Below are 27,010 nucleotides of genomic sequence, written 5' to 3' on the forward strand. Positions count from 1 at the left end.
GGGTGCGGCGTTTTTGGAGGTTGAAACGTTGTGCCAGGCCGGCAAAGCGGCGGTGTTTAACCTGCAGAGGCGTTAATATATTTTGCAGTGTTCCAAGAGTTTCAGGATCTGGTAACCCGTGATCCGGGTGAGATAGACTCCAATGGGCCGGTGGTTTGTTTACATGCGTAAGTTGTGATATTGGTCATTGGGGTTGGCATTGGGTGAGGGATTAGGTAAGAGCCGAGGAGGCATGAGGCGAGCGAGATAGTGGGATCTGGGAAGGGGAATTGGGATTGGGAACCCTGAATATTCTGAATATCTTCCGCGATTTGCTCAAGAGGCATCCACGTACCGGAGGATGTGAGATGGGTGGTGTGTTTTTGGGGGGGTGGGGGGGGGGGCCGGTTGGTCTTGGTGAGGGGCTTGGTGAGATCCGAGCAGGACCCTTCCAAGAACCTCCCTCCTCACCTGTGAAGCTCTCAGTTCTTGTGGTAGAATTTTATTTGAAAAGACATAACAATTGAGTTCAGCATCATCAATCATGGCTTTCTTTTCTTATGACAGCTATTTACAATCCCCATCAACCACCAGATCGGAATCTACACCCCCAGCGTGAGGATACCCCTAAATTTAGCGCACCCACGATATCTTAGCCGAGAGAAAAGGTCCCCTGTTTCGGCCCAATTTTCCAGGGATGAATCGGTCTGGGCAAGGGCCACCATGACGACATGATCGACAGAGGGGTAGGGTGGTTCAACCATAACGGCCCGCGAATTGAACTCTGCCCCTCGTTTGTTGGTTTCAATTGAATTGGTTTTGATTCCGCTTCCAAAATGCGAGAGGGGAAGACCGCGTGCTGCTATTCCAAGAGGGGGGGCCAAGGATCGGGTGGAAAGGGGTCCAACTGGGCGGAATACCTAGATTCTGGGAAATAAAAAGAACACGTGCTTTCCCCCTCGGGAGGTTTTTCGCCTCTTTCTTCTTCATCTTTCTCGAAAGTCAAAATTGGAAAGTAGAGGGAGATAAGCTTCTTCCAGCCAGCCAAGTGTACCTGCCACCTACGTCTTTTAACTTTGTTGCCCGTCCTGTGGATTATTAGACTCTCTGTTTGATAAGCTCTCGGCCGAATCTTTCCCGAACAAAACAACAACCCCAATCACTCTCAGACGAACCCTCTCTGTCCACTCTGAATAACCTCACTTTTTTCCCCCGCTCCAACCACTACCACCCAAACAACCGTCAAAATGTCTTCCCAAAAGGTATTCCTTTCCCCCGCCCACCCCCCATTCTCACGGTAGCTAACCCCCCTCCCCCCAGATAACAACCATCCTCCTCGACTGCGACAACACCCTAGTCCTATCCGAAGACCTAGCCTTCGAAGGCTGCGCCGACCTAATCAATGAAATCGCCGCCACCAAATCCGTCCCCCTCCCCCAGCCCTTCACCGGCCCCTCCCTCATCACAGAATTCGTCGGCCAAAACTTCCGCGGCATGATGGTCTCCCTCCAGAAGCGCTACAACTTCTCCATGACCGACGCCGAACTCGACGACTACGTCCGCCGCGAGGAAGACGTCGTCATCGCCAAGCTAAAGGAGAAACTCGTCCCCTGCGTCGGGGTTGATGCGGTGTTGGAGAAGCTCGCAAAGGAGGGGAAATACAAGCTTGCTGTTGTTAGCTCGAGTGCCTTGAGGAGGGTAAAGGCGAGTGTGGAAAAGGTTGGGCAGGATAAGTACTTTGGGGAGGATGTTTATAGTGCGGCGACGAGCCTGCCGGTGCCGACGAGCAAGCCTGATCCGGCGATTTATCTGCATGCGATGAAGGTCATGGGGAAGAGGGCGGAGGAGTGTATTGCTGTTGAGGACAGCAAGTCGGGGACGTTGAGCGGGACGAGGGCGGGAATTAAGGTGGTGGGGTATGTTGGGCCTTATCCGGAGGAGGAGAAGGAGCACATGACACAGGTGTTGACTGAGGCGGGGGCGGTGGTGGTGATGAGGGATTGGAGTGAGTTTGAGGGGGTGTTGGAGAGGATTCAGAAGGGCGAGCTTTAGAGTGGACGACATGTGGGGTAGAAAGAGAGAGGGGTGGGTTAGAGGATAGATGATGCAGGTCTAGAGAGATACAGGGAGCTTTAGTTGATGATAAATTTGTTCACTTTCGCCAGTCCATCAAGTAACTGTTTACGCTTTGGAGGGTGGCTCTGCCGGGGTTTGCGTCGGGGACTGTGGTCATGATGTGCCCTAGCTTGACCCGGATGGCAGTCTTGGTGAAGGAGTCCCTTTGGTCACTTGCTGACCAAATGTTTCCCTCGGCGTCAAAACACCAACAGTAGAGAGCTAGAGCGACGCCTACCGAGAGATCTTTTCCTGACCCGCAGAGTATAACGAACCTCTTCTCAGGCACTGTGCCTTCCTCGTCTGGTTTTGTCTCGCACAGAAAACGAGATGCAAACTCACAGATCCTTGGCAGAGCATCTCTCAACAGCCTACTGGCAGCCTTGCTCTTCCCCAACCCAACCTCGATATGAGAAGACGACTTGACCCAAGAATCCTGAGGGGTTGTCTTGGGCAGCAAGCTGACTACACACGTCCCCGGGGTCGCAAGTTGAGCGTCGGCCGCTTCGAGGGTGCCTACATAGATCCCCGGAGCAACTCTTCTCACTTGCCCGGCGGAATCACCGGCGGGCCCTTCCTCGGCCACGAGCCTCTCGATAAGCTCGGGGAGGTCACTCTCTGGTGTGGAGGCTAACTCATCCTTGTGCTTCCACCAAATCTGCGCCGTCAGACCTAGCGCCCAGTTCTCCGTGTCGTCTCCTGCTCCCTGGATGTACCCGCCCTCACCAAGCTCTGTTCCGGTGACTCTTCGGGAGCTGGTGCAGCAGACTACTGGGTGGAAGTCTTCGGAGAATGCAAGGTCGAGGGCGTCGTCTTGGGTTATCCAGAACGGGCGGAGCGGTTTCTTCAGCTGGGCCCTGAGAGGTGCGAGGTCGATTTTGAGTGAGCGAAAAGACTCGACAAAGTCCGGGAGCCGGGCTGAGATTTGACTGGCTTCCGAGTCCGAGACTGCGTTTGGTGGGACGTGGAGGGTGTGTGAGGAGGGGATGTCTGGGAAGAGGGCCCGGTTGAGGACTGCACACCAGGTTGGGATTGTTTTGCTTAGAGCGTCTGGGTGTCCTGATCAGGGTGCTGTCAGACTTTGTTTCAGCGAGTGGATGGATGCAAAGGATGGAAACAAAAACTCACGTTTGCCTCGCCGGGTAGAGTCAACAATGATGCACCTGCAGGTACGTAGCCGTCGGATTAGTTCATGAGCCCCCCAAACCGACGAGTTCAGTTGGCTGGTAAACGTGGACGGGTAGCCGCATGATAATAATTTAAAAAAAAAAAAAAAAAGATACATGATAGACATTCATACCCATTATGTTCCCCAACTACACCCAGCAAATGCAGATTTATCCTCCTTGTGCTAAACTTCCACTGGCCGGTGTGCCCATCTGTGCTCTTGAAGTAAGCAGAGGCTGTCTTCCTGGCCGGATCGATATACCAGCTCCCGCAGCGCTCATTCGCGACCAACGGCAGCTGCAACGCATCGGCGACACTCTCGACAAAAGAGGCGTCGTGTTGGATCGATCTGAGCCGGTTTGTGATGGAAAGGTTGGAGCGCTTGAGGTCTCCGAGAATGCGTGAAAAGTTGTGGTTGGCCTGCTCGGGGAATATCACCTCAGCCAGCGTGGGGGTTGCTGCAGCCATGATGGAAGAATCCTGTCCGGGCTGTTGGCGTTGTGGCTCTCATAAAATTACCTCGAAAGGGAATGAAGCTCAAAGATGATACCAGATTTGATCGTCCCCCGCAGGGCTTGAAAGGGGTGCTGTGGTTGGGCCGTTCGTGGTGCGCTAAAAATTCCACGTTTAGCGGGGACGGTTAGCGTTGTCTCGTAGGGCTGAAGATAAACTGGGGAACATTCCATTTCTTTTTCCAGGTTCCGCTCTTCACTTCGAGTCCGAGGTGCGAGATTGCTCACGGTAGAGAATGAATAACAACCGGTGAGTAGACCTGATGCTTGACAATAGCACAGGCCGCGTATGCCAGATCAAATTCCAGGATATTGTTCATGACGACCACAGAGCGTAGCCTCGCGGTAGAGGGTATATCAGATTCAACCGGCCGATAATAGGACTGTTGCACACAACGGCCCGCTAGCTACGTTGCACGATCGAAGGCTTCCAAGCTTCTTCGGTCATCAAATAGGCTTGGTGGCCTCCCGAGGCCATCAGCAGCAGCCAAAGCTCGAGACTTGCCGAGGTGAACCATCGGGGTTACCGACCAGATGCCTAGTTCTTGGTTCTGGCGCCAAAAATATCATCTCGTTGTCAACGTCAGATCAACGATATAACTTACAAGAAACACTAAGAGAAACCCATATTTACACATTTGTCAGGCAATGAGTTTGAAACATGGGATTGTTGGGGACACGGAGCAGCGCAACATCGAGAAACGCTTGCTCAAAACTCTGGGCAAACCCCAAAACCTGGCCCCGCGATCTGACTGGCTACCAGTGGTGTGTTTTGAACGCGAAGGATTCAACCAGCTGCGGCCAGTCACGTCCCAGAGCTGGCCAAGTATGATTCGGGACCCGGCTGCCACTTATCATTGTGTGATTTTACACAACCCATGGGCCTGGAATGGATCTTTCCTTGGACTATGGGGAAGCGATTTTGGTCAAGCAGGGGAGATAAGGAAGCTGCTGAGTTAGTTCGGACTGAGAGAATGGTGACTGAGGTCTAAGCCACACACATATCTCCTAGCAAGTAGCTTAGTCATCAGATCAAAGCATGGGCGGATATACGAATGTGTGTCTTTCCTCTGTTTACCTGGTGATACACGGAGGATCGCCGGCCTTTGGCCTCACCGCTCGTCTGCACGACCGCAGACCGGCTCCGAACAAGATAACGGACCTGCTTGCACGGCCCCGTTCGTTCGGTGGCAGAATGTTTGCACAGCCTGCCCCACATCTGAGAACGGATTCCAGAGTCAGCTTGGGGAAGAGGGGCCGAAATGCAATGGATAGCACCTTGCAGAGACCGACAGGAAGAAAAGCAAACTTCCCGCTTCTTGGCCACCATTCTTCGGTGATCAAGCTTATGCCAATCCCTTCTTGGTTTGAGAAAGATACGAACGAGGGATGTTGACGGCTAGCTTGATAATTCTGAAATTTCTGAGTACGGAGTGTATTGGCCGCCCCCGAGGGCACATGGCGCGGGTTGTGCCCTCATGGCTATTCTCTAAAAAAAAAACCAGTGGGAGGGCTCACCGCTTCCACACCACCCACATCATGGAAAAACCTCCCCCAAATCAGCAATGCCACCTCCACACTTGGAAGATGTGGCGCAGCATCTCAGACTGAGGCAGCCAGCCGTTTGAAGAGCACCAGTGACTTCATTTTGCGGGGAGATATCGAGGCCATCTGGATTAACCCTGCCTTTGAGTATTCTGAGATTCGAGGCTCGGCATAACCTGGTCCGTCTCAAGTCTCACTCTCCCAGTCAGCCGGCGAATGGCATCTCACGAGACTCGACCCCCGGAACTCTCCGACGACATGTTGATATGACTTGCCAAATCGGGACACAACTTTCGAGGACCAGACGGCGCAAATATCCCCCGCACCCGACTGAAAGGGACCTGACGATAGGAGATCGAGTGGCTCAGATGAAGTCCGACGAGGATGAGTCTGAGACCTTGATATCAGGCAAGAGTCGACGCACGAATCGCACGTCTGCGTAGGGCTGAACTCGCGACTTGCAGAAGCCACTCGGCTCTGCATCAAGGATTGTCCAATGCCCGTCATTGTCATTTTTCAATGTCTTGACAGGATGGCCATGCATCGATCGACCGGCTGGTGGTTGTTGGTTACGGCCAATTGGTACCATCAAAGGCGACCCCAAACATGGGCGTCGTTGGCTTGCTCATAGGGCTGAAATGGAGGGGCAAGCTCTTCTTTAGCATAGAGAGGTACCACTCAGGTATGAACCGTGCTCGTCGACCCCGCCATCCATCCCTCCCCGCCTTCCCCTCCAACGGCATGTTCCTATCTCCATGATATCGGCCGGTATCTGGTTCGGATCAACGCACCGGCGTTTTGTTAAAAAGACAGGCTGAAAAGCAAGGCTCGACAAGCAAGCCAGCGGCGCAAAGCTTCGAGCTGGCGGCCAGTATAACGTATGTGGTGAATCGGGACACGATGGCTCTGGACCTAGTGTCAATGGAGGACAGTCTCTGACAAATGGAGGACACGCGAAAGTTCCCAAACGGGTGATGGTGAGGGAGGACGGCAGTAGTGTTTTGGTAGCACGAGGTCGCTGCGTCATCACCGTCGTCGTCTGTCCCCCCGTACCCCGTGGGATTTTGGTGGAGGCGCGGTGCAGCTGTCTTGATGCAATACTGATGTCGAAGGGTAAGGTAACGGGCGGGGTCCAGAGCGTGGCGTCTGCATTCGACCCCAATTCCAGGCAGAGCTCCTTCCCATCGAGGAAGACTTGTTCCAAAACATTCCATCACGTAATAAACGAAGAACCGTCACTGATGATTATTTCGGCAATCAATTACACCCGCATCAGCCAATCCCGAACTCAAACGTCAGCCACCAAGGTGAGACGATAGAGTTGAGCATCGCAGCCGTGTGACGGCTTGCCACGCAGACTAGCTAAGAGTTCAGCGGACACAAGTCGGCATTATTACTATTCTTTGCCTTATTTGCCCTCGCTCGGAGCACTCGATAGGACTGACGCACTGGTTTCTCTCGGACTTTCCAAGATCGATGTGCGAAAGAAAACCATCGAGATGCAATATGCATGGTACATATAAGTACCTACCTTTACCTTAGTCTAGCCCTCCCCCTTTGCGAGAAGCGGCAGGGTACCCTGGGCGCTGAGACAGACACTAGCCCGGGCCGCCCGCATGCCCTGAACGACAAGAAAAAGTGGGCTGAACGGCGGCCTGAACGAGCCGTGGTCGCCTGCAGGTATCATTCATATCCCATTATTAACGAGCCTCGCCCACCCTCCCCCTCAACCCCCTTGCTCAGGTTCTGTCTTGCAGCAAAGCTGTACCCGCCTGTCTCCACGACAAGACGTTTCCAGCAGAAATGATGCGCCCTTGAGCTGACCTCCAACATTAATCCCCTTTTCCCCTGGTGCTCGACCATTTCTCCTCTTGCACACGCACCTTCACTTTGTTTTATTGTTGACTGCAAAGCTGGGGCTTCCCTGTCTCCATACAAACACCGTCCGAACTCAAGCTTCCCTGTTTACTCCATCGATCAAAGGCCGGCCCGAACGACTTATACCAAGGGCTCCGCCAATCGAACAACAACGTGGGCAGTGTAGGTAATTTACAAGAGGTGACAGCTCAACGCGCCCCAAGGGTTCTGACAAGCCAAGCGCGATGGCTTCTCTGATGCCAGTCCACGCTGTCTTTGCGCCAGCTGGAAATGGCGCTTCGAATGGTGGTGGTGGTGGTGGTGATGGGCAAAAGCCAAAGCGCGCGAGAACCAGCAAACCCAAGGTCAAGACGGGGTGTAACAACTGCAAGTAAGGGACATCCTCCCGCTGTCATCCCGCCAACGAGCTTCAAACTTCCCGGTGATGCATATTGTTGTGTCTGTTGGTTGGTGGCGCTGACCCCTGTTCTCCACAGACAACGAAGGATCAAATGCGACGAACTTCGACCAGAATGCTACAACTGCGTGAGATCAAAAAAGATTTGTTCCGGATATCCTCCCCCTCCGCGCAGCGCCAGACCGTTTGAAGAAATCAGAATTGCACCAAAACCAATTGCCGGTGCCGGTGCCATTGCGGCCGCTCCCCCACCCGTTCGCGATCCTATTCAACTGCAGCCTCACCCACGACGGGTGGCCAAACAGCTCAAGCGGACCACAAGCCCCCTTACACCAGTAACACCTCACACGTTCATGCCACCAATGCCAACCATGCCGGTTTTGCCGATTAACGTCTCGATAAATATCCCATTCACCGCCGAAGAAGGACTCTATTTCCAGCTGTTCCGTGAGCGGACGGCAAATGAACTCTCAGGCTTCTTCGACTCTGCCTTCTGGGCACGAAGCGTCCTGCAGGAATGCCATGGCGCATCCGCCATTCGGCATGCGGTTGTTGCTCTCGGAGCCTTGTACAAAACTCTAGATAAAACAAACGAGTCACCGCCGGGGTCACCAAGTTCAAACGCCAGCCCCTATGATAGTGCCAGGAGGCACTGGGAGATGGCTTTCAGGCAGTACGCCAACGCTCTGAGCGCGCTAATCAAGGCCGATTCAGCAGAGTCCTCCAACAGGACGAGACTGATGGCGAGCGTGCTGTTGGCATGCTTTGACTCGTTTGTTGGCGACCACCAGCAAGCTATTGTCCAAATCCAAAATGGGCTTCGACTGTTGGAGAAGCTCCGCCAGGAACGGAGACGGGCATTCTTACCCAAGCCTGAGGAGCCGGTGGAGGAAGAGCTCATTCAGATGTTCACTCGACTAGCCATTCAAGCAAAATCCTACGACATGGCCTTCCATTTTCCACAACCCTATGTCGTCCGCCTGACCGCGGCTGCCCAAGACCCCAGCTCACCAGGCTCTGAGGGCGGCTCGCCCATTTCAACTGACCAAGGCCCCGTCCCAGAGCGATTCTCAACTGTGCAGGAAGCTCGTATCGTATGGGATCGCCTTGTCGAGCGCATCTTCCGCTTCACCGAGACCATGTTTGTTGAGGCTCAACACGGTGTCATGGGCATCCTTCCAACCACGCTGGCGCAGCGCGGTATGAGCTTCAAAAAGGAAATGGATGGCTGGGCTCATGCATTCGAACACATCCTTCAGTCCAGAACGGCACCGGGCGTGAGCAGCCAGGAAAAGGCATGCATTGCTGCAGTGAAGATGCATCAGATCATGAGTAGTATTCTGTTTATGATGACATTTTCCGACAGCGAGCTGCACTTTGACAAGTTCATGCCGGATTTCAAGCACATTGTGGATCTCGCTCTGGAAGTTGTTGGTGACGAGGAAAGAAGAGCGGCAGCCAAGCGTTGCCCAGATCAGAGATTCTGTTACCACCAAAGCCGATGCGAACCCGATATCTTTGGAGGCCACGAATACGCCGCACGCCATATCAAGCCCAGCTTCAGCGCGGATCTGGGTATCGTCCCGCCGTTGTATGTGGTGGCGACCAAGTGCCGTGACCCCATCCTTCGACGGCAGGCCATTCAGCTCCTGAGGAGCAGCGCCAGGAGAGAAGGCATGTGGGACAGCGAGCTGACGGCACGCATCGGGATGTGGATCGCCGAGGTAGAGGAAGAGGGTTTGTTTGCCCCCAGTGATTTTGCTCCGTCGCCCACCGGTTCGAGCCCTGTACAGCTGTACTCGCCCCGTCCGTCGACAAGCGGCAGTTCTTTGACGCCGCCGCCTTCTGCGACATACAGCGGAGGCCGATCGAGCCTCAGCCCTCAACCTGGGTTCGAGTACACAGACAGCCCGCCTAGTCAGAATGGATATGCACGACAGTCGTCGCTTTCACCCAGTGTTTTGTCGGTGCAGATACCGAAAAAGATTGTGCCGGCAGAGAAGCGCGTTATGGTCAGGGCAGTCGAGTTCAGCCTGCGTGACCGATCGGCTACGATACAACTGGGCTCGCGAAACCTCAGACTGGGGACACCGGATTTGAGGACGAAAGTGACGAGGATTACGTGGTGATGGAATTTTGGGTTTATCTTTTTGCTTTTCTCTTCTTGAATATCTCGACTTTCTCATATACCCGGACAAGTGCTCTCTAGTCTTGTACAGAGGAGGTCTTTTTTTTCTTTTCTTTTCTTTTTTTTTTTTTTCTTCGTTTCGCTTCTTGTCGCATTGTTGAAAGGATGTTTTTTCATGTATGTGATGGGGGAAAAGGGGGCGGGAACGAAAACGGAAACGGGAGGTTCCAGAAAACGGTACACAGGAGAGCATGGGTCGAGCAATTGGATCTCACGACCTTGCGTGTATTCTGGGTGTTTTGTTTTGTTTTGCCTATCTAGCTTGACTTGGTGACGTTCTGTACTGCCAATGTTGAATAGTTGTTTGGTGTTGGGGGCAAGGAGGGTTAGACAAATCGCCAGGGAACTGCCGTTGTGTGTCTCCCAGCAAATCCGTTCATTTTGGAAGAGCTGGTATCTGAAGAAGTTAGCGGGACGGGATGGGAAAATAGAACGACGATGCTCTAGTCTTTTTTCGCTTGGAAGGAGAAAGATATTTAAATAAACCAACTCATCTTGATCAAATTAGATTGCTTTGGCCGTGATTGAACTCTTCGTGTCTGTCTTGAGGGAAGGGGAAATGCCCGTCAGGCGCGTGAGGCCTTCCCTTTTTCTTTTTTTTTTTTTTTTTTTTTTTTTTTTTTTTTTTTTTTTTTTTTTTTTTTTTTTTTGCTGCATTTCTAACAACTCCTTGGTGGGTTTATAGAAGGAAAATATTCAATAATAAGGCAGGAAGGGGGAATCTTAATGTGGCCGGCCTCTTTTCATGAGGAAACAACTTGGGATGAGCTTTCCTCCAGGTTTGGGCAGAGAGATGTGAGGGAAGGGATCTGCTATTTGTCTACCGCAGTCACTCCTTCCTCACCTTATCTCTTCCACATCCTGAGCAACAAGGGCAGGAGCAACCGCGATATATAGATTCCTTCCCGGCCCCACTCCGGCCACAGCGGCACCGGCCAAATGGTCGAGCTGGTAAACAGGTGAGCTTTTTGCTCCCAACCCACCCCCTCCTTCCACATAGTTATATGACATGCCTTGGATCGTTTGCTTTACCATTTATCAACCGGCACAAATATACTATTGGATCAAAGTTGATGATGAATCCCATCAAATTAGTCGCTCTTCTTCCATCAAAAAGCTACCGCTGACAGCCTAGGAACTACCCATCATCTGACCCCATCATCCGCCTATACACACTCTTTCTCCCCTAAGACATCCCCCAAGCCTGCCCCTGTCCGGGTTGTCCCCCCTCCCCCTCCCACCCTCCACCCTGCTGCTGTTGCTGCTGCTGTCCCTGCCCCTGTCCCTGATACTGCTGCTGCTGATGCGCATGCATCATCTGCTGATAACTCTGCTGCTGCTGCAACTCCCTCTGCATCTGCGCCTGCTGCATCATGTAACCATAACCCATCTGCTCATCCCCCATCATCATCATCTCCGGCCCCATCATCAACCCATCCCCCCCAAACCCAAACCCAAGCCCCAACCCCCCTCCCGGATCAAGCTTCTCCATCTCCCTCATAAAGAACGACCGCTCAATCTTCTCCATCATCACCCTCTTCCCCTTTTCCCGGTCAAAAACCGCCATCGTCTCCGGGTACTTCCTCACGTTGAACCAGTGCGTCAGACTGCGCAGGGCCTGTTCGAGCGGAAGGGCTTCCTCAACCTCTGCGTCGATATCGGAGCCGGCCAGCCATTCGTCTCGCAGTTCTGGGCGGCAGTAAAGGTACACCGCCGTGATTACCCGCATGTTTGACTGCCGCCACTTGCGGCCGCAGTAGGGGACTTGGTTTTTGAAGAGCTTAAGGGTGTACAGCCGTAGTTCCTGCTGGGGAACCTTCAGGGTCTTGCGGAGGATGGGGGATGACTTGTACTGCACCAGCAGCAAATTCCGGTGGGCCTTGTTCTTGCAGATCTTTTGCATGATTCGTAGATAGTTGATCAGGCAAAAGAAGTTTCGCCGCGAAAAGTCCGTGATGGGCTCGCTGGGGAGAGGGTTGACGGGGTAGCCGAGCTCGTCAACTTCTGGGCGCGTGGGGGGTGCTTGTTGCTGTTGTGCATCAAACGATTGCTGTGCGTCTTGGGACGCTCCTTGCTGATCAGGTGTGGTTGTTGGTGATCGACGACGTTTGATGGGCGGGGGGGCCGCGTCGTCCTCTTCCTCACTGACTTCCTCGACATCCTCGAATTCTGTAGCTGTAGGGTTAGGCATGCCCGGATGGGGTATCACGCCAGCCCGAGAGCCGCAGAAGTAGAAGAAGCTATGTTACCATATCAGCTTCCTATCACTTCCAACCAAGAGAATGAAGATATACACACCTATGCTCGAGACGATCAAGTTTATTTTCCACAACCTGCTGTACGTCGTGGACAGCAAACAACTTGAGTACCAGCGGAATGTAGCAAGAATCCAACAGGAGCTGTGTCAAGTACTCGAACTTTAGAACGTCTGAGGCCCATGTTAGCACACTATCATCAAAATGCTCGCTCCTGCAAAGAACTTACGAGAGAGCTTCAGCCACTTCAACAACAGAATCAGGATACCCGTGGCAGCCTTGGCAGCAATTTCCCGATTCCTCATCTCATCCACATCTGCATCTGAGGGCGAACCCGGATCAGGTCCCTTCCCGCCGGCACCACTAGGCCCAGGCGCCTGGCTCGGCCCATTAGCCCGGCCGGCAGGTGGACCACCACCCTGTTGCTGCCCATTAGGACTGGCAATAACCATGTTACTAGCAATGGCCAGAACCTGCTTCAGCAACACCACAACCACAGACTGGAGCTGCGGCAGCGCCTCCTTGTAAAACTCTTCAACTGCATCCAACCGCCGCTTCGTGTTGTCGTCAACCTCCCTGGGGCCATAATCCGCTCCTGATCTGGACGCCTTTCCGTCTTTGTCTCCTGGCTTCACCAAGCCCAGTTCCTCCTTCTCTTCAAGCGTCAACTCGTCAAGGTCGAGCTCATCGATGAGATCCTCATCCGCTCCCTCGCAGCCGCCCCTGCCCTCTTTCAGAAACTTCTCTCTCTCGTCCCACAGTTGCCGAGTAGCTCGCGTCATACGCACTCTCTTAGAGAAGAGTTCTCCTGCTTCCATGATCGAGGCTGGCACATCGCTGCCTTCCCACTTCCTCCCCACCAGCAGATCCTGGAGCCCTGCTCCTCCTTTCCCACCTGCGCTGTTACTAGTCGCGTCAAGCGGTGGGTACATAAAAGGGAAATTCTGGTTGGTTTGGTAGTTTTGTTTCTTTGCGCCCTTACCACCGGCTGCCGGGCTCGGGGGTGGTGATGGCGCTGGTGTCGCAATATGAACGGGCTGGTTAAGGATCGATCCTCCTCCCGTCTGATTAGGAGGACCGGAGATAATCCCAGTTTGGGCGGTGTTTCGGGGTGGGTGACTGGGTAAGTGAGGTAGTAATGATGTGTGCTCTGCTTCCAATGGAATTGCTGGCTGAGGCGGGACGTATGCTGGGTATTTTGATGTAATCTCCTGTCGGAATACGTGGTAGTCCAACGGCGAGGCCGTAATCAGTTCCATGTCTTTTTCGTTAATCTCCCTCTCGCTTGTCGCCTTCTTCGTCTCTGCAAGCTCCTTCATACCACCAAACACCAGCAATATTGACTTCCAAAACAAGAGGAAGATCTGAGTCTGTGGCAAAATCCCAGCCTCATCCCACCTCAGCTTTGCCGTCGCCAGCATGAGAAAGTCCACCAGGTTGGGGTTCAAGGCAACTGCAAACATGTTAGCAACCAGTCTCCCTTTTCTTCACCAAGAAAAAAGGTGCACTTACGCAACCTCGGCCTGACCTCCTCCATCCCTGCCGAATCCTCCAGAGTGACCTGAATAACGACATACATGACCGTCATCAAATGAATCAGCTCCTCCGCCTGCATCTGCAAACTCTGCGGCGGCTCATCTGCCCAAAACGGCTCAAAGGCCCCTCTCAGCGCATCCCACATCACCTCCACTCCTCCACACTCCGCCAACACCCTCACCCCCTCCTTCATAGCATCCAACTGCACCTTCGTAGCCGCACTCTTGCACTTCCCCTCCACAACCCCATTCAGCATCCCCACCTTCCTAACAGTCACCGTCTCTGTCCACCGCCCCAGAACAAGATACACCACCGCCCCAATCGCCTCCCCTCTGACCATCCTATCGTCTTGATCATCGCTCAACGGCTTGATATGCCCCAAAATACTCGTGATAAACTCCTTTCGTGTCGAAACATCCACCTCATCCCATCCCGGCGGGGGCTGAGCCTGGCTTTCTGTAGGTGAAGACTCGGGCGAGGCAAAGTACTTCCCCCACGCCGTGTGAAAAGCCCTGTTCGCAGCGTTCAATCTAACCCACTGCCAGAAATTATACATGAACCACTCGTCGATTTCCTCCTCGAGGGGGCCCATGTCGGTGTATTCGTAGTCGTAGGCTATCGGTTCTCTGTTGGGGAAGTCGTTCACAATTCGTCTAAGTTGTGCCAACGAAAGTGAGTCGTTTGGTGAGACATTTTGTTGTTGCTGCTGCTGGGATTGTTGACCCTGCTGCTGCTGCGGTTGAGAGGCATCATTGGTCTCGTTGCTGTTAGCTGTGTTTGGAATCGGTGGTGCGGGGCCAGAGGGGACAGCTGGGGGAATGGAAGGTGCTGAGGGTTGTTGGTTACGGACGAGGAGGGGGCGCTTGGCCAGGGATGTGGGAGGAGGAGGGGGTGGTTTTGATGTGTTGGCGGGGCCAGCAGCGCTGGCGTCGACCGTGCCATCTTGGTCGACTCCTGTTTTTTGAGCTGGTGGCTCAGCTGCAGGTGGCTGCGATGCTTCTTTTCCTTTCTTGGATGCGTCATTCGCAGCGCCCGAGGCACGGGATGGCCAGAGTGAGTTCATGATATCGTTTCGTCTGGAAGCTCCCCACAGAAGCTATGAATGGTTCGGCGGTCAAGAAGTTGCGAGGGGTACTGTCATTTTTCGTGCGGGATTAATTGAATAATAGCGAGTGTTTTGAAATGGCTGCGTAATCTAGTTTCGTCGGAGGTGTTGAAAGTACAAATAATCTTTTGATTTCGTGTCACGGAACGTTGACGTCGGACGAGGAGGGAAGCTCTTAGTGTTCAGCCTTGGGCGGCAGGACCCAGAGTGTTGGTGTACTAATGGCGGGAAGTGGGTCATTTACAATCTAATCAAAAGTGGGACACTGCATGATCCCTTGTTCACATCAACTTCATTGATATTCATCAGCAGAAAAGGGTGCAGTTTTTTATTATAGAGCATCTTTCAAACAATCCTCAACTCCGCAACGTGGTATACCCTTTTCTTTTTCCCGTGACGCCAGTACAATCATACAAGACAAAAAATCAAAAAGGAACAGTAGTGCCAAAGAGAACAAAAACCCGAACGCTTCCTTATTCCGCTATGCATGCCCCTCTCAATGATCCCAATCTTTCCTTCTCACATAAAATCTCCCTTCCCAAGTATCCCTAGAATCCGATTATGTCCCTTCTACTGTTCCATCCATGTTTGATCCTCCATGCTTTACTTCCTCCGCTCTCGCTTCCCAGACCCCCCACTTACAGCTCTTTATTGTTTGTATCGTTCATCATCAGCTGTTCATGCCTTTGCCAAAAGCACTCCCAACCCCCAATCCTGAAACGGAAATCTTGCCCTTGCTCCACCAGTCTCTGATCGCCCTTTAGCCACCACCCTCGAAAGCCCTCAACCTCGCGCCCAGAACTCAATTCTAGTAAGCCCTGTACGTCTGGCTAGCAATCAGAAACCTCTTCCCATACTTCGACTGCTTGGCCAGCGAATCCCAGTTCGGCACCAAAATAAATACATCGTTGAAATGCTGCTTGACCGAGTACTCCTCGTTGCTCCTCTTGCTGACTCCGAAGTAGACCGTACCAGAGACATTGACCATGATCATCATCCTCACGCCGTCGTTAGGCCCGTGAATATCGATCAGGTTCTGAGTGGCACCAAAGCGGTAATCGGCGTTGATGACGTGCGCATCAAAGGTGTCGACGACGTAGCTGACGTGTTTCTTGTCGTTGGTGGCTTTGGGGGCTTCGCGCTGCTGGGCAAGAATCTTCTCCCATTCTTCTGGGGTGGGGCAGACTAGGCCGTTGACGCAGATGTCGGCAGGGGGGTGGCCGGCGTTCTTGTAGGTGTCATTGTTGGTCACGTAGGACTGGCTGACGCCCTTTCCCTCATTGATTTGGCTGTAGTACCAGCTGACGAACTTTGAAGCAGCTGAAAAATCATGTTAGAAAGGTGGTTCGGCCCTTAGGTTTGACGGGGATTAGTCACGGACCATCAGCGGCTTGCCGAGTGTTGGTATCATCGACGTAAGTCATTGTGCGTGCTTGATTGATGGGGGAGGTAATTTGAGCGATGCTTGAATGATCCTTGAGGGGTGAATCGCAGATGCGTGCTTGACCGTTGCGAGTTGCGAGTTGCGACTTGTGCTGGCGAGGTTCTCGATGAGGTTTGCGCGCGAGATAAGATGGTTCAAGTTGCTTGAGTCGGATTGTCGCGCGAAGAGGCTGCAAGACAGAGAAAAGAAGTATTGGACTGTCGTGATGCGCTGTTCAGAAATAGCTTTGCTAACGAGGAGGTTGCGAAAAGTGGTCACTTTGGTCGCCAAGCGAACGGTTGATGTTGGGGATGAAGGTCGCGAAAGTGAGCAGACAGTTGATGGAGAAGTGATGGAGGGGGACAAAAGGCAAGCGAGTGAAACTGGCAGAGTTGCGCCTCAAAAAGTAGGTTCCAATCAAGCCGTAATTGGCCTTGTGACTTCGTGAATCAGGTGAAGGTTGAAGTTTTCTGCCTAGTTTTGCTCCGGTGGAAGAATATCAAGGTCGAGCAGAAACAATTGTGAGCGAGGCTGTGGTGCTCCAGGTGAAAAGTGTAAATATTCTTGGCGACGGCAGCCTTGTTCCAACGTCAGCTGTCCCACAGCCCCACTCCAGCTTCTGAGCCGCAAAGCTTCACGCACCAGCTGCCACAGCCGTTCACCACCTGTCAGACGGTCCGAAGCCAAGCTTGCTTGCCCAACCTCCCAAAACTTTCGGCCGGACATATCCCGGCAGGTCCTCACCACGCGCGACACCCCGACGACGGCGGCAACGATTGAGTTCGGTCAATTCGGCTGCCCCAGCCTCCAACCCCATTTCTCAGCCCCTCTGTAACCGCCAAAATGGTCAGAATAACCGTATCATCCCTCCTCAGGACGGCGCTCCGGCCAACCGCCTCTGTTCCTAGGTGCACCGCCAGGTATATCCTCCTCCCCTCTATAACTCCCCCACCAAATACTAACCCTCCCTTAGATCCTTCTCCTCCCTCCCAACCCTCCGCCCAACCCTTGCACCCACACCCTCCGCTTTTCGCGCCCCATCTCAGACCCTTCTGTCCCGGGGACCTATCCTCCAGCAACAATCACCTAGCAGTGGGGCCGAAGGAGTCCTCGATTTGATCTCTTCCACCTCCATCTCCTCCAACCCGGCGATGCAGTCGATGCAAGTCCGTTGCGGACCCCGCCCAACAATGGCCAACGCCAGTCGCCTGATCCAGAAAAGGAGACACGGGTTCTTGAGCAGGATCAAGACCAAGAACGGGAGGAAGACAATTGCGAGGAGAAGGGCAGCAGGCAGAAGGAGGTTGAGTGCTTAAGCTGGGGTGTCGGCAGAATGGGGGAGAAGGAGGCAAAAGGGGAAGATACCCACATGGAGGGCACACGAGAGATGTGTATGAGTACGGCATGGAAAGTGAAGAGCGGGGAGGATTGTATCATATGAGGCAATGGAAGAGATAAATAAAAGGCATCTCTATGAAGATGCCGCTGTGTCTGGTGTAGTGGTATGTTTTCGTGGCTTGCTTATTTTGGTCGAGTCTCACGAGCAAGTCATCGAGGAAGCGGAGGAAACTGGTTCCTACCAGCGATGGAAAGTTGGGGATAAAAGCTTGCCCGCCCGGTTCTTGCGGAAAAGACTGTCCAGAGCCTCACAGATCACCGGCTACCCCTCGCTTCGTAACATCGACGCTTTGGCATCTCGACTATCAAAAAACTTCAAAGTCAGGCACTCTACATGGGCTTTGAGTGTGACACGTCAATAATGAAGACGCCCTGTTACATCTAAACTTGCATCGCCATCTAGTTTACTCAGGGCTTGATGATGAGCAAGCTTGCTCATGGAGCCAGACCCTTTCCATACTCACCCATCAGGAGGCCTAGCATATCTCAATTCAATTCGATTGCTTCGTCCAATGACCTTCAGCTGCCTTGCGATCAACCAACAGAACAGCATGTCTCACACCTGGGTTAGGGTTCCCTACCTTTTCAACACCCATCCATCTCCAGCAACTTCTCTTCCACACAGTCACATGCCTCATCAAACCTCCCTCATCAACCTCCACTTCCACTACCAATCCCCACTTACCCAAACCATCACCGATAAACCCCGTCAGGTCAGGTCAGGTCCGTCGTTAGCACCATCACGATACAACCATCCATGATATGGCCCAAGCTCCCGTTCCCTCGTACCTCTCTCCTACCCACCCCAGATCTTAACTCCGATTCATTAAGCCCGTGCTATAACTCAACCAACCAACTTTCAACTCAACGGTTTATGTCAGCGGCCAATCCCCCACAACGTTGCATTAAAACGGCTTTTTTTCCCTGTCTCTCCATTGACAAGTTTGACTCAACTCCCCGTGAAATTTGACAAGGAAACACAAAAGGAGAAGGTCTGTGTGTAAACAATGTTTCTCTTTTCCTGCAGATAGTGTACATAGGGGGCGTGTAACTAAGACGGGCGGGAGGTCAATGCCCAAGCAAGCAAGCAAGCAAAGCCGTTCATCCGAACTTTTTTTGTCTTTTGTTTCTGTCTCTGCACGAACTGATCGATCTGTTTTTGAGCAGGTGATGTGAAGAAAAACAAAAACCATAGCCCGAGATCGGACATGACTATCGAAACATACATACCTACCTAACATGCCTTCCCAACCCAACCCCAAGCTGCGGCCTCTTTTTTTTCCCTACCGTACCTAGTCCCCCAGCTGAAAAAAAACGGACCATGCTCGATGCCTGACTGACATCCATGTTCGGAGGACCGCAGTCCGAAATCCGCCCACGGGATAGGGGTATACCTTACCTGACCAACCTGGAAACGCCGTGCATTTGGGAGTCAACAAATCTCAAACGGAAAACCCATCTTCTTTCAGTCATCTCGTCCGTCACTGCCCAACTACCGTAAATCTTTTTGTTTCCTCGGAATTATGCCGTGTTGCTATTTTTTGTCTCCCAATGTTTCCCAATGTTTGGTCTTAATTGGGCAACTATGCGGCTCCAGTACGGAGTATTTCCTGTTTCAAAGTCGCTCATTCATGCAACAACATCAAGCACCTCCCCATAATAAACAAAACAATTGATCCAAAATTTTGGTAATATATTTCTCTGCGAATTCGCGCACGCGGCGGCCGGCTTGTTGTTGTCGCCCTCGAGTAGTACGTGTTTTCTTCTCGGACTTGCCTGATCCATATATATATGTTTATGTACAAGTGAGTTTTGAGCAAGCCCGACAGCTTCCTCGGAAGCTGAGAGTGCTTTCCCCCTTTCCACCTCCCAACTGTCATCGCCCTTCTTTTGGGAAGCGTATAGATAATAAACCGTGAGGAGGGCGGACAGAACAGCGGACCAGAATAACGAGATAGACATTTGTGCGTCTGATATGTAGTGGTGATTGGTCCTCGTTCGAAACATCCGCCTTCGCAACGAACGAAATAGAGGGGTTGTGTAGTAAAAGATAGATAATATAGCAAAATGATGATAGAAGTTAAAAAAAAAGGGGTGTGGTATCGATCCTAACATAAAAAAAAACACAATGACAAAATATATGAGAGGGTAAAATGCGGTCCAAAAAAATGATGTGTGCGATTGCAAACCAAGTCCAAAACAAAACAACAAGAACAACAGAGGGGATATCCGGTCAAGAAAAGAGCAAAGCAAAGCCAGAAAGAAAACAGCAAAATAAATAACAATACACCCCCCACCCACCAAAGGCCGGTGTTGTTTGTGAAATGCGAACCAAATTTTGCCAAACCAGAACCCCAAACCATTGCCAAAAATACGAAATGCTCCCCCCTTCCCCTTTTTGATGAGCCTGACAGCATTATTCGTGAATAATTGCAAAGGTATCACGATCCAGTCCGGGTGAGTTGTTGAGATCTCATTTTTCGCGGATGCTGTTGTTCCCATGTGCTCTGTCCTCCTCAATCAAGAGATTTTCCTGAAATGGTGATTGGATACGTCCTGAGTGACTCGAAGTGGGTAGTGAAAGGAGCGTAGGTGTGGTGTGGCGTCTAATGTACATGTCTAGCGCCTCGAGCCCCGTCGATAGTTAATTATGGTTCCTTGAACCGTAGTTATCTTCAAGTGGCATTCCAGGCATAATGTCCAACCCCGCCGTAAACGCCTCCGGGGGCCCCGGAAGAATGAGAGCCTGGGGGTGGAGGGGGGTGAGGGTGTTGCTGTTGCTGGTGGCCGTGCTGATGCGACTCGGGCTTCACGCTCGGGAACGCGTAGGGCCTGTCGGAACTACCATTGTTGTATGAGACGCTTGATGCTGAAGGTTCGCCCGCCGTGGTGGTCCAGCTCTGCGAAGAGGGGAAATAGTCTCTGGGCGGCGGTGCGTTGGGAGCTGTGGCCGACGAAGGCGCTGAAGTGTTGTTCTCTTGCGATGGCGCTCCGTATTGAGAAGGTCCACCCTGAGCACTTGATGGGTGCTGTGACTGTGGGCTCATGTCGTTCGCCGCGTAGGCTGATTGAGGGGGGCCGTAACGGTACTCTCCTGGGGCTGTATCGTTTGAAATGGAAGAGGTTACCGACTGGTGGCTCGCATGACGCGGCGACTTTGATGGCCGGGGGTTGCTGTCGACATATCGGGGCACGTTGAGCGAGTTATCGGCGGTCGTCGACAGGGACAAATGTGGTGGCGCGGAGGTTGCTTGCACGTAGGTAGCGAACTGAGTTCGGATCGGTGGTGGCTGTTGATCTTGCGAGACAAGGGAGAGCTGAACGGATGGCATCGATGTCTGCTGGATGGGTATCTCCTGAGGCTCAGCTGTGTAGCTAGGCGCGCCAGAAAGCGGCAGCTTCGGGTAGGGCTCGGATGGCATTGTCGCGGTAGGGTATGTCGCTGAACCTGGGTTGTGTGGCATCGACACCTGGCTCGAAGGATTCCATGTGGTGGGATAAGAGCTAGTTTGACTTGTCAGCAAGTTTTATTTGTAAACAGAAATGGAGAAGGGACCGGGACGTACTTTGACCGCATCTGCATCGGGCTCTGCGGCATTTGCTTCGGAGCAGTAAAGGTAAAGGCTCCCCTGGGAACGTGTCCGTCCAAGCTCGAGATGCGAGGTCTGGCATCGTGTGGCGGCTTGTTGAGAACAACCGCCTGGGCGACGATTCCCTGGCCAGTCTCAACAAGAGTCTGGCCCCGCGAGCCGGCACTAGATCCCAACAAAGGAATCTCCTTTCTGGCCTGGAAGTTGCGCGGACTTCTGCCTCTCACCACAATGGGTGCCGTTGTCAGCTCGGAGAGGACGAGCTTTTGCCCGTTTGCCAAAGTTCCGTGAAGCTTGAGGTGCAACACGAAATGCTGTTGCAGCTCCTTCCGTCGGCCGTTGTTCGCCGTGGCTCTGGCAACCTGGTTAGTGACTCATTCCCATGTTTACAACAGTGTTGCTGCTCCCCAACTCACATTCTGAACTGGAGACGGCGCCATCCGATCGGGTAGATAGCGTAGTGTTCGCCACTTGTGTCATCCTCGTCCTCCGCCCATGGAATCAAGGGAAGATTGGGCGGCTCCTGGTCTGGGGCCTGGTTTACCTCAGGCGAGTTTGGTGGCGGTGTCTTCCATGGGATCACGATCAACCGGACTGGGTGTCCATCGACAGACTCGATGGCGGAAATGCTGACTTCCATATTCTTGATCTGGCTGGTCTCGCCAGACTCCAAAAGCACCGATAATGGGACCTGTGGGAAGCAAAGGCTGCCGCTGATCTGGAACAAGTTGCGCCGATAGCACGTCAACTCGGCGTTCAACACGTTGCCGTCACCCGCAGCCGAGGGAAATTCGGACAGGAAGAACATGCCGTGGAGCTGGGCGTCAATCTCCATTTCGTGCATCCGTCCCTTCGCGTCGACGATGGTGTGCTTGTCCCCCACTTTCTTGAACGACAAAAGTTTCTGGTCGTGGTTGGAGGGCTTGTAGTCCTCCCGCAGGTCCTGGACCATCTCGGTATAGGGCGCCTGGTCAACCTGGGAGTATGGCCTTTTGAGGCTGTTGATGCTGGGGATGTTCATCAGAGATGGGTGCGGGTACCGGTCGTATCCGTCGCCCTCTTCCTGGCCGGGCCGGGGGTGGTGATATTGCGGGTAGTCCATGGTGTGCTGGCGACTTCTAGGACGCACAAGATGCGATGGTGCTGGTGGCGGTACGGATGGATCTTGAGGATTGAATCTGCCCGTCATCTGAACGGGATTTCCATAGTTGGACCAGAGGCTACCGTGTTGAGTCTCAGCCCTCAGCTCTGCCATCGTGTATGTCGCCGTGGCTGACATGGGAATCTGCCTGTTCCCCTAGATGCAGCCCAGAGTTCTCCGCAGCAGCCCCCACCCAGATTACCAAACAGACAAAGAGAAGAACAACACCTGCCTCGTAGAGTCAAGTCCCGCTTCACAGGTCCTTCTTGCAATGATGCCGATGGGGATGTCGGTGGATGATCAACAACAAAGTGGTGGTAAAGGATGGGATGACAGCCCACAGCAAGGTTGCAGGGCAGCGTGTATGTATATGTATGTACGAGCCAATACGGCCAGGAGGTGGAGGGGAACCGTTTTATGAGAACAAGAGGCTTCGGCAATGCCCCGGGGGCGACAAGGGACAGAGGCGAGGCCAAGCATACCCTGGCGCCTTCAAGGATGGGATGGTAGGGAGAACTGTTTAACAACGCTTGCAGGGCCCGTCGCGCGAAAAGGTGCTCCAACCATACAGGGAAGGAGGGTGAGGAACGGGGCGATCTGGCAGGCAAGCCCGAATTCCCCTGCTAGTCGAGATGGGGCAAGATACCGTCCCAGAAGCTCAAGGACAGGCTTTGCTATTTTACCACGCCCTCCTTGAAGCCTCTGATATGCCTTCTAGCTGCTTGAGGTGTAGCTTGCTATACATGCGATGAAATAGCAGAGAAAACAGAGCATACATCCGATTCCCTTAATCTTGCCCACCTGCCCAAACAGGGGGCCGTCAACAGGTCCGCACAAGCAACTTCACGCGGTCTTTGCTGTGTCCACCAGCGGTCCCCACTTAGGTTTGAAGGAGGGGTGGAGGTACGGGGCCGGTAGGAGGAGGAGGGCAAGTGAGTGATCAGAGAGGTATGAGGACCTTGAGGTGCATCATTCTGCTTAGGTACTTACTTGATATGCCCCCCCCCCTTGTCCTGCACCACCTGTCTGCCGAGCGGGAAGAGAAATACACATATCAACAGCCCCCTACCACCCATTGACGCACAACGTTTTTCTCGGAATAACTGTGGGCTATCTCTTTCGGGGGATGACCCGCGGGCACAGAACTTGTGGGTGGGTGTTTGGACGGATGGCGCATGGGGTCTGAATGGATACACGGGGGGGCACATCTGGCCAAGCCAAACGATCAGAGGGGATGGAGGAGCGGACAAGACGGCAAGCACCCCCTCGGCCCCTCCTCCGTCCAATCCAAGGCCAGGGTAGGAGAGGGCCCCCGGTTGTCGACCTTGTCGGCCGAGCGAACAGGGGGATCTGATTAGGCCAGGAATCCTCCGAGGACTCTGGGCGAACAGCTAGCGACCCGCAATTTTCTAGAAGACCGTTGGGTAATAAACGCGCCGGCGAAGGGCCTTTCTGCTACTGCTTCTTCAGAAGGGAATGGTCTCTTGTCGAGGAGGGGGGTAAAAAACTCGGTTCACGAGATTGCTCTCGACCGGGGTGGAGAGGGCGAACCAGAGCGCCCCCCGGTGGACCCCAGTCAGCTCGGCTCGAGATGGAAAACACAATTACACACCCCTGCCCTGTCCTGCCCACCCCCTCCATCCCCTCCTCCCCAGTTCCCCTCCAGTGCTGGGTGTTGCTGCTGCTGCTCCTTGCTTGCATTCTCGCGCGCTGCCCGTCCGCCGAAAAGAGGGACGACAGATGCAATATCAGGCCTTTTATACCTCTTGGCCACCGTTGTGGACGCCCTTTGACACCTCACAATTGGCAGAGGATTTTAAACGAAATCAGCAGCAACATAAAGAAACCGCCTCGGACGCTTGCTGTGGATATCGCATCGCTTTGTCATTTGATCACGACCGCGACGGCCGCGAGGTCCTGAGCAGAGGATGAGTGATGGGCAACAATGGGCAGCGGGAGAGCAAAGTGCCTGGGCCCGCAGTGGACCGAGGCACGTCGAATCTTTTGCAACCGCCTGCATTGCAGTGTCTCTGGCTGGCTGCTGCTGCTCGGGCAGGAAGGACGCACAAGAAGTGATCAGCGGACGAGGCATATAGTCGGCGAAGGACTCGACAGCAAGATGGTATATCAGAAAGGAGGTGTCACTTCGGGGACTTGTGTGTGGCGGCGAGATGCAGGTTACGGGTCTTGGGTTTCTTCTCGTCCGCCATCCGGTAGGTGGTTCGGCGACCATGATCAGTGATATAATTTCTTCGTGATGGCCTCTCTCTTCTTGTCAGGAGGTGCACTCGAGTCTAGGAGCAGACGACTGGGTAACCCCGGCCATGCCGCATGGCCCGATCTGGTTGTAGTGCAGCACAGGGACCATCCGGAAAGCCGCCATAGCAGTAGCAGCAAAATGCGGAGGTGGGAAAACGGCGCCGCTTGACGACATTCCCGAAAGGGAACTTGGTGCCTGGCACCCGGCTTGGGCGCAAAGGCCATGGCGATAAGTTATGGGAGAGGAGCGGTCATGCCATTTCAAATGCGAGCCGTGGCTAGAACCGCATGGCCGACAGGAGGCTGGCTATGATTGGAGCAGGTGGGCCGGATTGGCAACAGCTCAGCAACCTCTCAGCAACCTCTCAGTGATGCTCGGAGGCCAGCTCCTTAGTCCTTGCTGTATCGTGCATATGTGTCGTGACAGGGAGGGCGGCAGACGAGCTCGTCCGCGCTATCTCGATCTCCGTGCGGTGGAACTCGACCACCACCTACTGCTGCAATATCCAGCCAGATGGTCGAATGGGGGAAAGTCACTGCTTCCAAGCCACCTGCTGTCCTCGAGCTGGCAGAGAGGCAGCAGCAGAATCTGATCTTGATGGAGGTCGTCGTAAGGAGGTCGTAAGCTGGTATCCCGAAGCCACATGTGCATCTCCCAGGTGTGGTATTTAATGTATTTTAAATTGCATCGCACGCAGGCTGGGGAATAGGATGTCGAAAGCGAGTGAGAAGCCCAGTGGTGTTTCTAAAAAAGAAATAGTGGAGGGGTGACAGGTCAAAAAGGTGTGGGTGTGTGGGTGATGCCTTCCAATGGTTGAGTCGGTGGTTGAACGGGTGCGCCTTCCTCGCTGCAATGTTGTCTTACACAGAACAATCTGTATTCAGGCAGTGTCATAATTATACCTACCTACCTTTACTACAGCTTCTCAGTTTCCTCTCCTGTCACCGGTGAGTATGTCTACTATATAGGTATCGACGCGTAGCTGCTTCTCACCTTTTTGACATGTCACTTGCTCACAAACAACAAACAACCCCGATCCCGATCAGTCAAAAGTCTTGTTCAACGGTCTTCGGTCCAACGCTAGATGCAAGGTGGGGGGGTTGGAGTTGCTGTCGGACGGCGCTGGCTTGTCCATCAGGATTTTAACTTTTTTCTCTCTTTTCTCCTCTTGGTCGAGCGGAAGCGGAAGCACCCTGAGGGGCAGAGGGGCGCCAAAAGGTCGCAGAGCGCACCGAGCGCACCCGGTCATTGCCGTGGTGGTGGCTGTCGGTTGCAACACTGTCGTCGACTCCATGCATTGGCGAACGTTACAATCACGATTGCATCGGGGTAAGCCAGGAACCAGCGGCCATTTTCTGAACACGATCTGACCTGCCGAGCTACCAAGTGCGACAGTCTTTTTCACAGTTGCGATACAGATATCTGTCAGTTGCCTTGCTTGAGCTTCAGCTTCGGCTTCGGCTTCAGCTTTCACCTCATTCGCATGGTTCATCAACAAGGGCTCTTCGCGCGTGCTGCAGGGGCAATGCCACTCTGATCACATTCTGACCGCTCCACGGGCTAAAACGGCTCGCTTGGTCTTTGTTGGCTGTCTAGCAGCTGTGCTGATGCTGAGCTAGGAACCGTTGGAAATCGATTCTCGATGACGAGGCCCCTGGTCCTTGACAATAAGAAACAGCAAAACTTGGCTTGTTTTCCTCAAAGGCTAGGCTGAGTTTGGAGTCGTGCATTTGGCGAGTGCGAGGGGCGTTTTCTATTGTTTCACGCTCCAACAGCCGCTTACATGTTGACATCGGCGTACAACCAACAACAACTACGGATACAATCCCCAGAAACCACGGTAATATCCCGATCTTCAAAAGTTCTCGGCCCGTAACCACGGAAGATTCGAGGCTGCCGTCTCCAAAGTTCTTACAAGCTACCAGATAAGTCTTGTCAACCCTCGGTTGCACATGCTGCTCGGGACTTCGACGCCCCCGAAAGCTGGCTGCTCTGGTCTGGTATGCGTGTCAATAATAGCTTTCGTACTGCACACTGACCGAGATTGACCCCTACAGTCTCCATCTTACACGGTCGGTTTAAGCCTATATGTGCTGGCTAATATAGGGCTTGTCAACCACACCAAAAATCCCTGTTCAACTTGGTACGAGCCCGCTGTCGCCCAGCAAGAAACACAAAAATCCAGCGCTCTTATTTCTCCGTGGACGTACATCACACAGACAATATCTATGCAAGTACGCGAGGTTGTCACGGTTGTACGCCCATTATCACCCTTGTGATGGCTGCTTTGGGGCATTTTGGCAGGACCGGTGTCTGAACACGGCGCAGCCCCAGGCGGATATCGAGGTGGTGCAACCACGAAACCGTCATGTCAATGTCCAGCACTCGGGACTTGGGCAAGCAATGACACCTGGGGTCGGCACTGCCCTGCAACCATGGCCCGATGTCATCTCTCGGCCTGCCAGTGGCAGCCACCCCGCGTGCACACACACACCACCGACCTCGAGTTGCAACAAGATCG

At 53.3% G+C, this 27,010-nt stretch overlaps 8 protein-coding genes across 8 annotated transcripts; 3 read left to right on the forward strand and 5 right to left on the reverse strand.

The window, feature by feature from the left end:
- The first annotated feature begins 546 nt into the window (after positions 1-546).
- Positions 547-2,106, forward strand: QC761_0041620 (uncharacterized protein). Its single transcript, XM_062872366.1, has 2 exons — positions 547-1,241; positions 1,300-2,106. The coding sequence occupies exons 1-2, from the start codon at positions 1,227-1,229 to the stop codon at positions 2,029-2,031; spliced, it is 747 nt and encodes a 248-aa protein (XP_062735299.1). The 5' UTR covers positions 547-1,226; the 3' UTR covers positions 2,032-2,106.
- Positions 1,375-2,043, reverse strand: QC761_0041630 (uncharacterized protein; the record flags this gene model as incomplete). Its single annotated transcript, XM_062872367.1, has 2 exons — positions 1,375-1,569; positions 1,717-2,043. 2 exons carry the CDS (start codon positions 2,041-2,043, stop codon positions 1,375-1,377), a joined length of 522 nt encoding a protein of 173 aa, XP_062735300.1.
- A 25-nt stretch (positions 2,107-2,131) lies between the features above and the next one.
- RIT1 (tRNA A64-2'-O-ribosylphosphate transferase) lies at positions 2,132-4,226 on the reverse strand (the record flags this gene model as incomplete). The annotated part of the gene is made up of 3 exons (XM_062876681.1): positions 3,395-4,226; positions 3,223-3,257; positions 2,132-3,153 (listed from the first exon to the last, which is right to left on the reverse strand). Exons 1-3 carry the CDS (start codon positions 3,727-3,729, stop codon positions 2,132-2,134), a joined length of 1,392 nt encoding a protein of 463 aa, XP_062735301.1. The 5' UTR covers positions 3,730-4,226.
- A 1,418-nt stretch (positions 4,227-5,644) lies between these two features.
- QC761_209430 (uncharacterized protein) lies at positions 5,645-10,316 on the forward strand. Its single transcript, XM_062876682.1, has 3 exons — positions 5,645-6,841; positions 6,921-7,566; positions 7,673-10,316. Exons 2-3 carry the CDS (start codon positions 7,421-7,423, stop codon positions 9,720-9,722), a joined length of 2,196 nt encoding a protein of 731 aa, XP_062735302.1. The 5' UTR covers positions 5,645-6,841; positions 6,921-7,420; the 3' UTR covers positions 9,723-10,316.
- Positions 10,317-10,823: 507 nt separating this feature from the next.
- FAR11 (Factor arrest protein 11) lies at positions 10,824-14,861 on the reverse strand. Its single transcript, XM_062876683.1, has 4 exons — positions 13,549-14,861; positions 12,266-13,489; positions 12,080-12,209; positions 10,824-12,021 (listed from the first exon to the last, which is right to left on the reverse strand). Exons 1-4 carry the CDS (start codon positions 14,633-14,635, stop codon positions 10,968-10,970), a joined length of 3,495 nt encoding a protein of 1,164 aa, XP_062735303.1. The 5' UTR covers positions 14,636-14,861; the 3' UTR covers positions 10,824-10,967.
- Positions 14,862-14,978: 117 nt separating this feature from the next.
- On the reverse strand, positions 14,979-16,621 carry QC761_209450 (uncharacterized protein). The gene is made up of 2 exons (XM_062876684.1): positions 16,059-16,621; positions 14,979-15,997 (listed from the first exon to the last, which is right to left on the reverse strand). The coding sequence occupies exons 1-2, from the start codon at positions 16,099-16,101 to the stop codon at positions 15,486-15,488; spliced, it is 555 nt and encodes a 184-aa protein (XP_062735304.1). The 5' UTR covers positions 16,102-16,621; the 3' UTR covers positions 14,979-15,485.
- On the forward strand, positions 16,592-17,568 carry QC761_209460 (uncharacterized protein). The gene is made up of 2 exons (XM_062876685.1): positions 16,592-17,020; positions 17,074-17,568. The coding sequence occupies exons 1-2, from the start codon at positions 16,944-16,946 to the stop codon at positions 17,414-17,416; spliced, it is 420 nt and encodes a 139-aa protein (XP_062735305.1). The 5' UTR covers positions 16,592-16,943; the 3' UTR covers positions 17,417-17,568.
- A 1,455-nt stretch (positions 17,569-19,023) lies between these two features.
- On the reverse strand, positions 19,024-25,561 carry VIB1 (heterokaryon incompatibility protein). The gene is given in 4 exon segments (XM_062876686.1): positions 19,024-21,002; positions 21,065-21,442; positions 21,505-24,839; positions 24,851-25,561. 3 exon segments carry the CDS (start codon positions 22,365-22,367, stop codon positions 20,174-20,176), a joined length of 2,070 nt encoding a protein of 689 aa, XP_062735306.1. The 5' UTR covers positions 22,368-24,839; positions 24,851-25,561; the 3' UTR covers positions 19,024-20,173.
- Positions 25,562-27,010: the final 1,449 nt, after the last annotated feature.

The sequence above is a fragment of the Podospora bellae-mahoneyi genome, chromosome 2, assembly GCF_035222275.1.
Source record: "Podospora bellae-mahoneyi strain CBS 112042 chromosome 2, whole genome shotgun sequence".
NCBI classification, from domain to species: domain Eukaryota; kingdom Fungi; phylum Ascomycota; class Sordariomycetes; order Sordariales; family Podosporaceae; genus Podospora; species Podospora bellae-mahoneyi.

Excerpts from the sequence above, each read along its gene's own strand:
- QC761_209430 (XM_062876682.1), top strand. The coding sequence starts at position 7,421 with ATGGCTTCTCTGATGCCAGTCCACGCTGTCTTTGCGCCAGCTGGAAAT. Across the intron at positions 7,567-7,672 it reads ACGGGGTGTAACAACTGCAA|ACAACGAAGGATCAAATGCG; the intron begins GTAAGGGACATC and ends TGTTCTCCACAG.
- FAR11 (XM_062876683.1), bottom strand. The coding sequence starts at position 14,635 with ATGAACTCACTCTGGCCATCCCGTGCCTCGGGCGCTGCGAATGACGCA. Across the intron at positions 13,490-13,548 it reads GGAGGTCAGGCCGAGGTTGC|TTGCCTTGAACCCCAACCTG; the intron begins GTAAGTGCACCT and ends ACATGTTTGCAG. Across the intron at positions 12,210-12,265 it reads GAAGTGGCTGAAGCTCTCTC|ACGTTCTAAAGTTCGAGTAC; the intron begins GTAAGTTCTTTG and ends CATGGGCCTCAG.
- QC761_209450 (XM_062876684.1), bottom strand. The coding sequence starts at position 16,101 with ATGACTTACGTCGATGATACCAACACTCGGCAAGCCGCTGATG. Across the intron at positions 15,998-16,058 it reads CACTCGGCAAGCCGCTGATG|CTGCTTCAAAGTTCGTCAGC; the intron begins GTCCGTGACTAA and ends ATGATTTTTCAG.
- QC761_209460 (XM_062876685.1), top strand. The coding sequence starts at position 16,944 with ATGGTCAGAATAACCGTATCATCCCTCCTCAGGACGGCGCTCCGGCCA. Across the intron at positions 17,021-17,073 it reads GTTCCTAGGTGCACCGCCAG|ATCCTTCTCCTCCCTCCCAA; the intron begins GTATATCCTCCT and ends ACCCTCCCTTAG.
- VIB1 (XM_062876686.1), bottom strand. The coding sequence starts at position 22,367 with ATGTCAGCCACGGCGACATACACGATGGCAGAGCTGAGGGCTGAGACT. Across the intron at positions 21,443-21,504 it reads CGCCGTCTCCAGTTCAGAAT|AGCCACGGCGAACAACGGCC; the intron begins GTGAGTTGGGGA and ends CCAGGTTGCCAG. Across the intron at positions 21,003-21,064 it reads CCGATGCAGATGCGGTCAAA|CTCTTATCCCACCACATGGA; the intron begins GTACGTCCCGGT and ends AAGTCAAACTAG.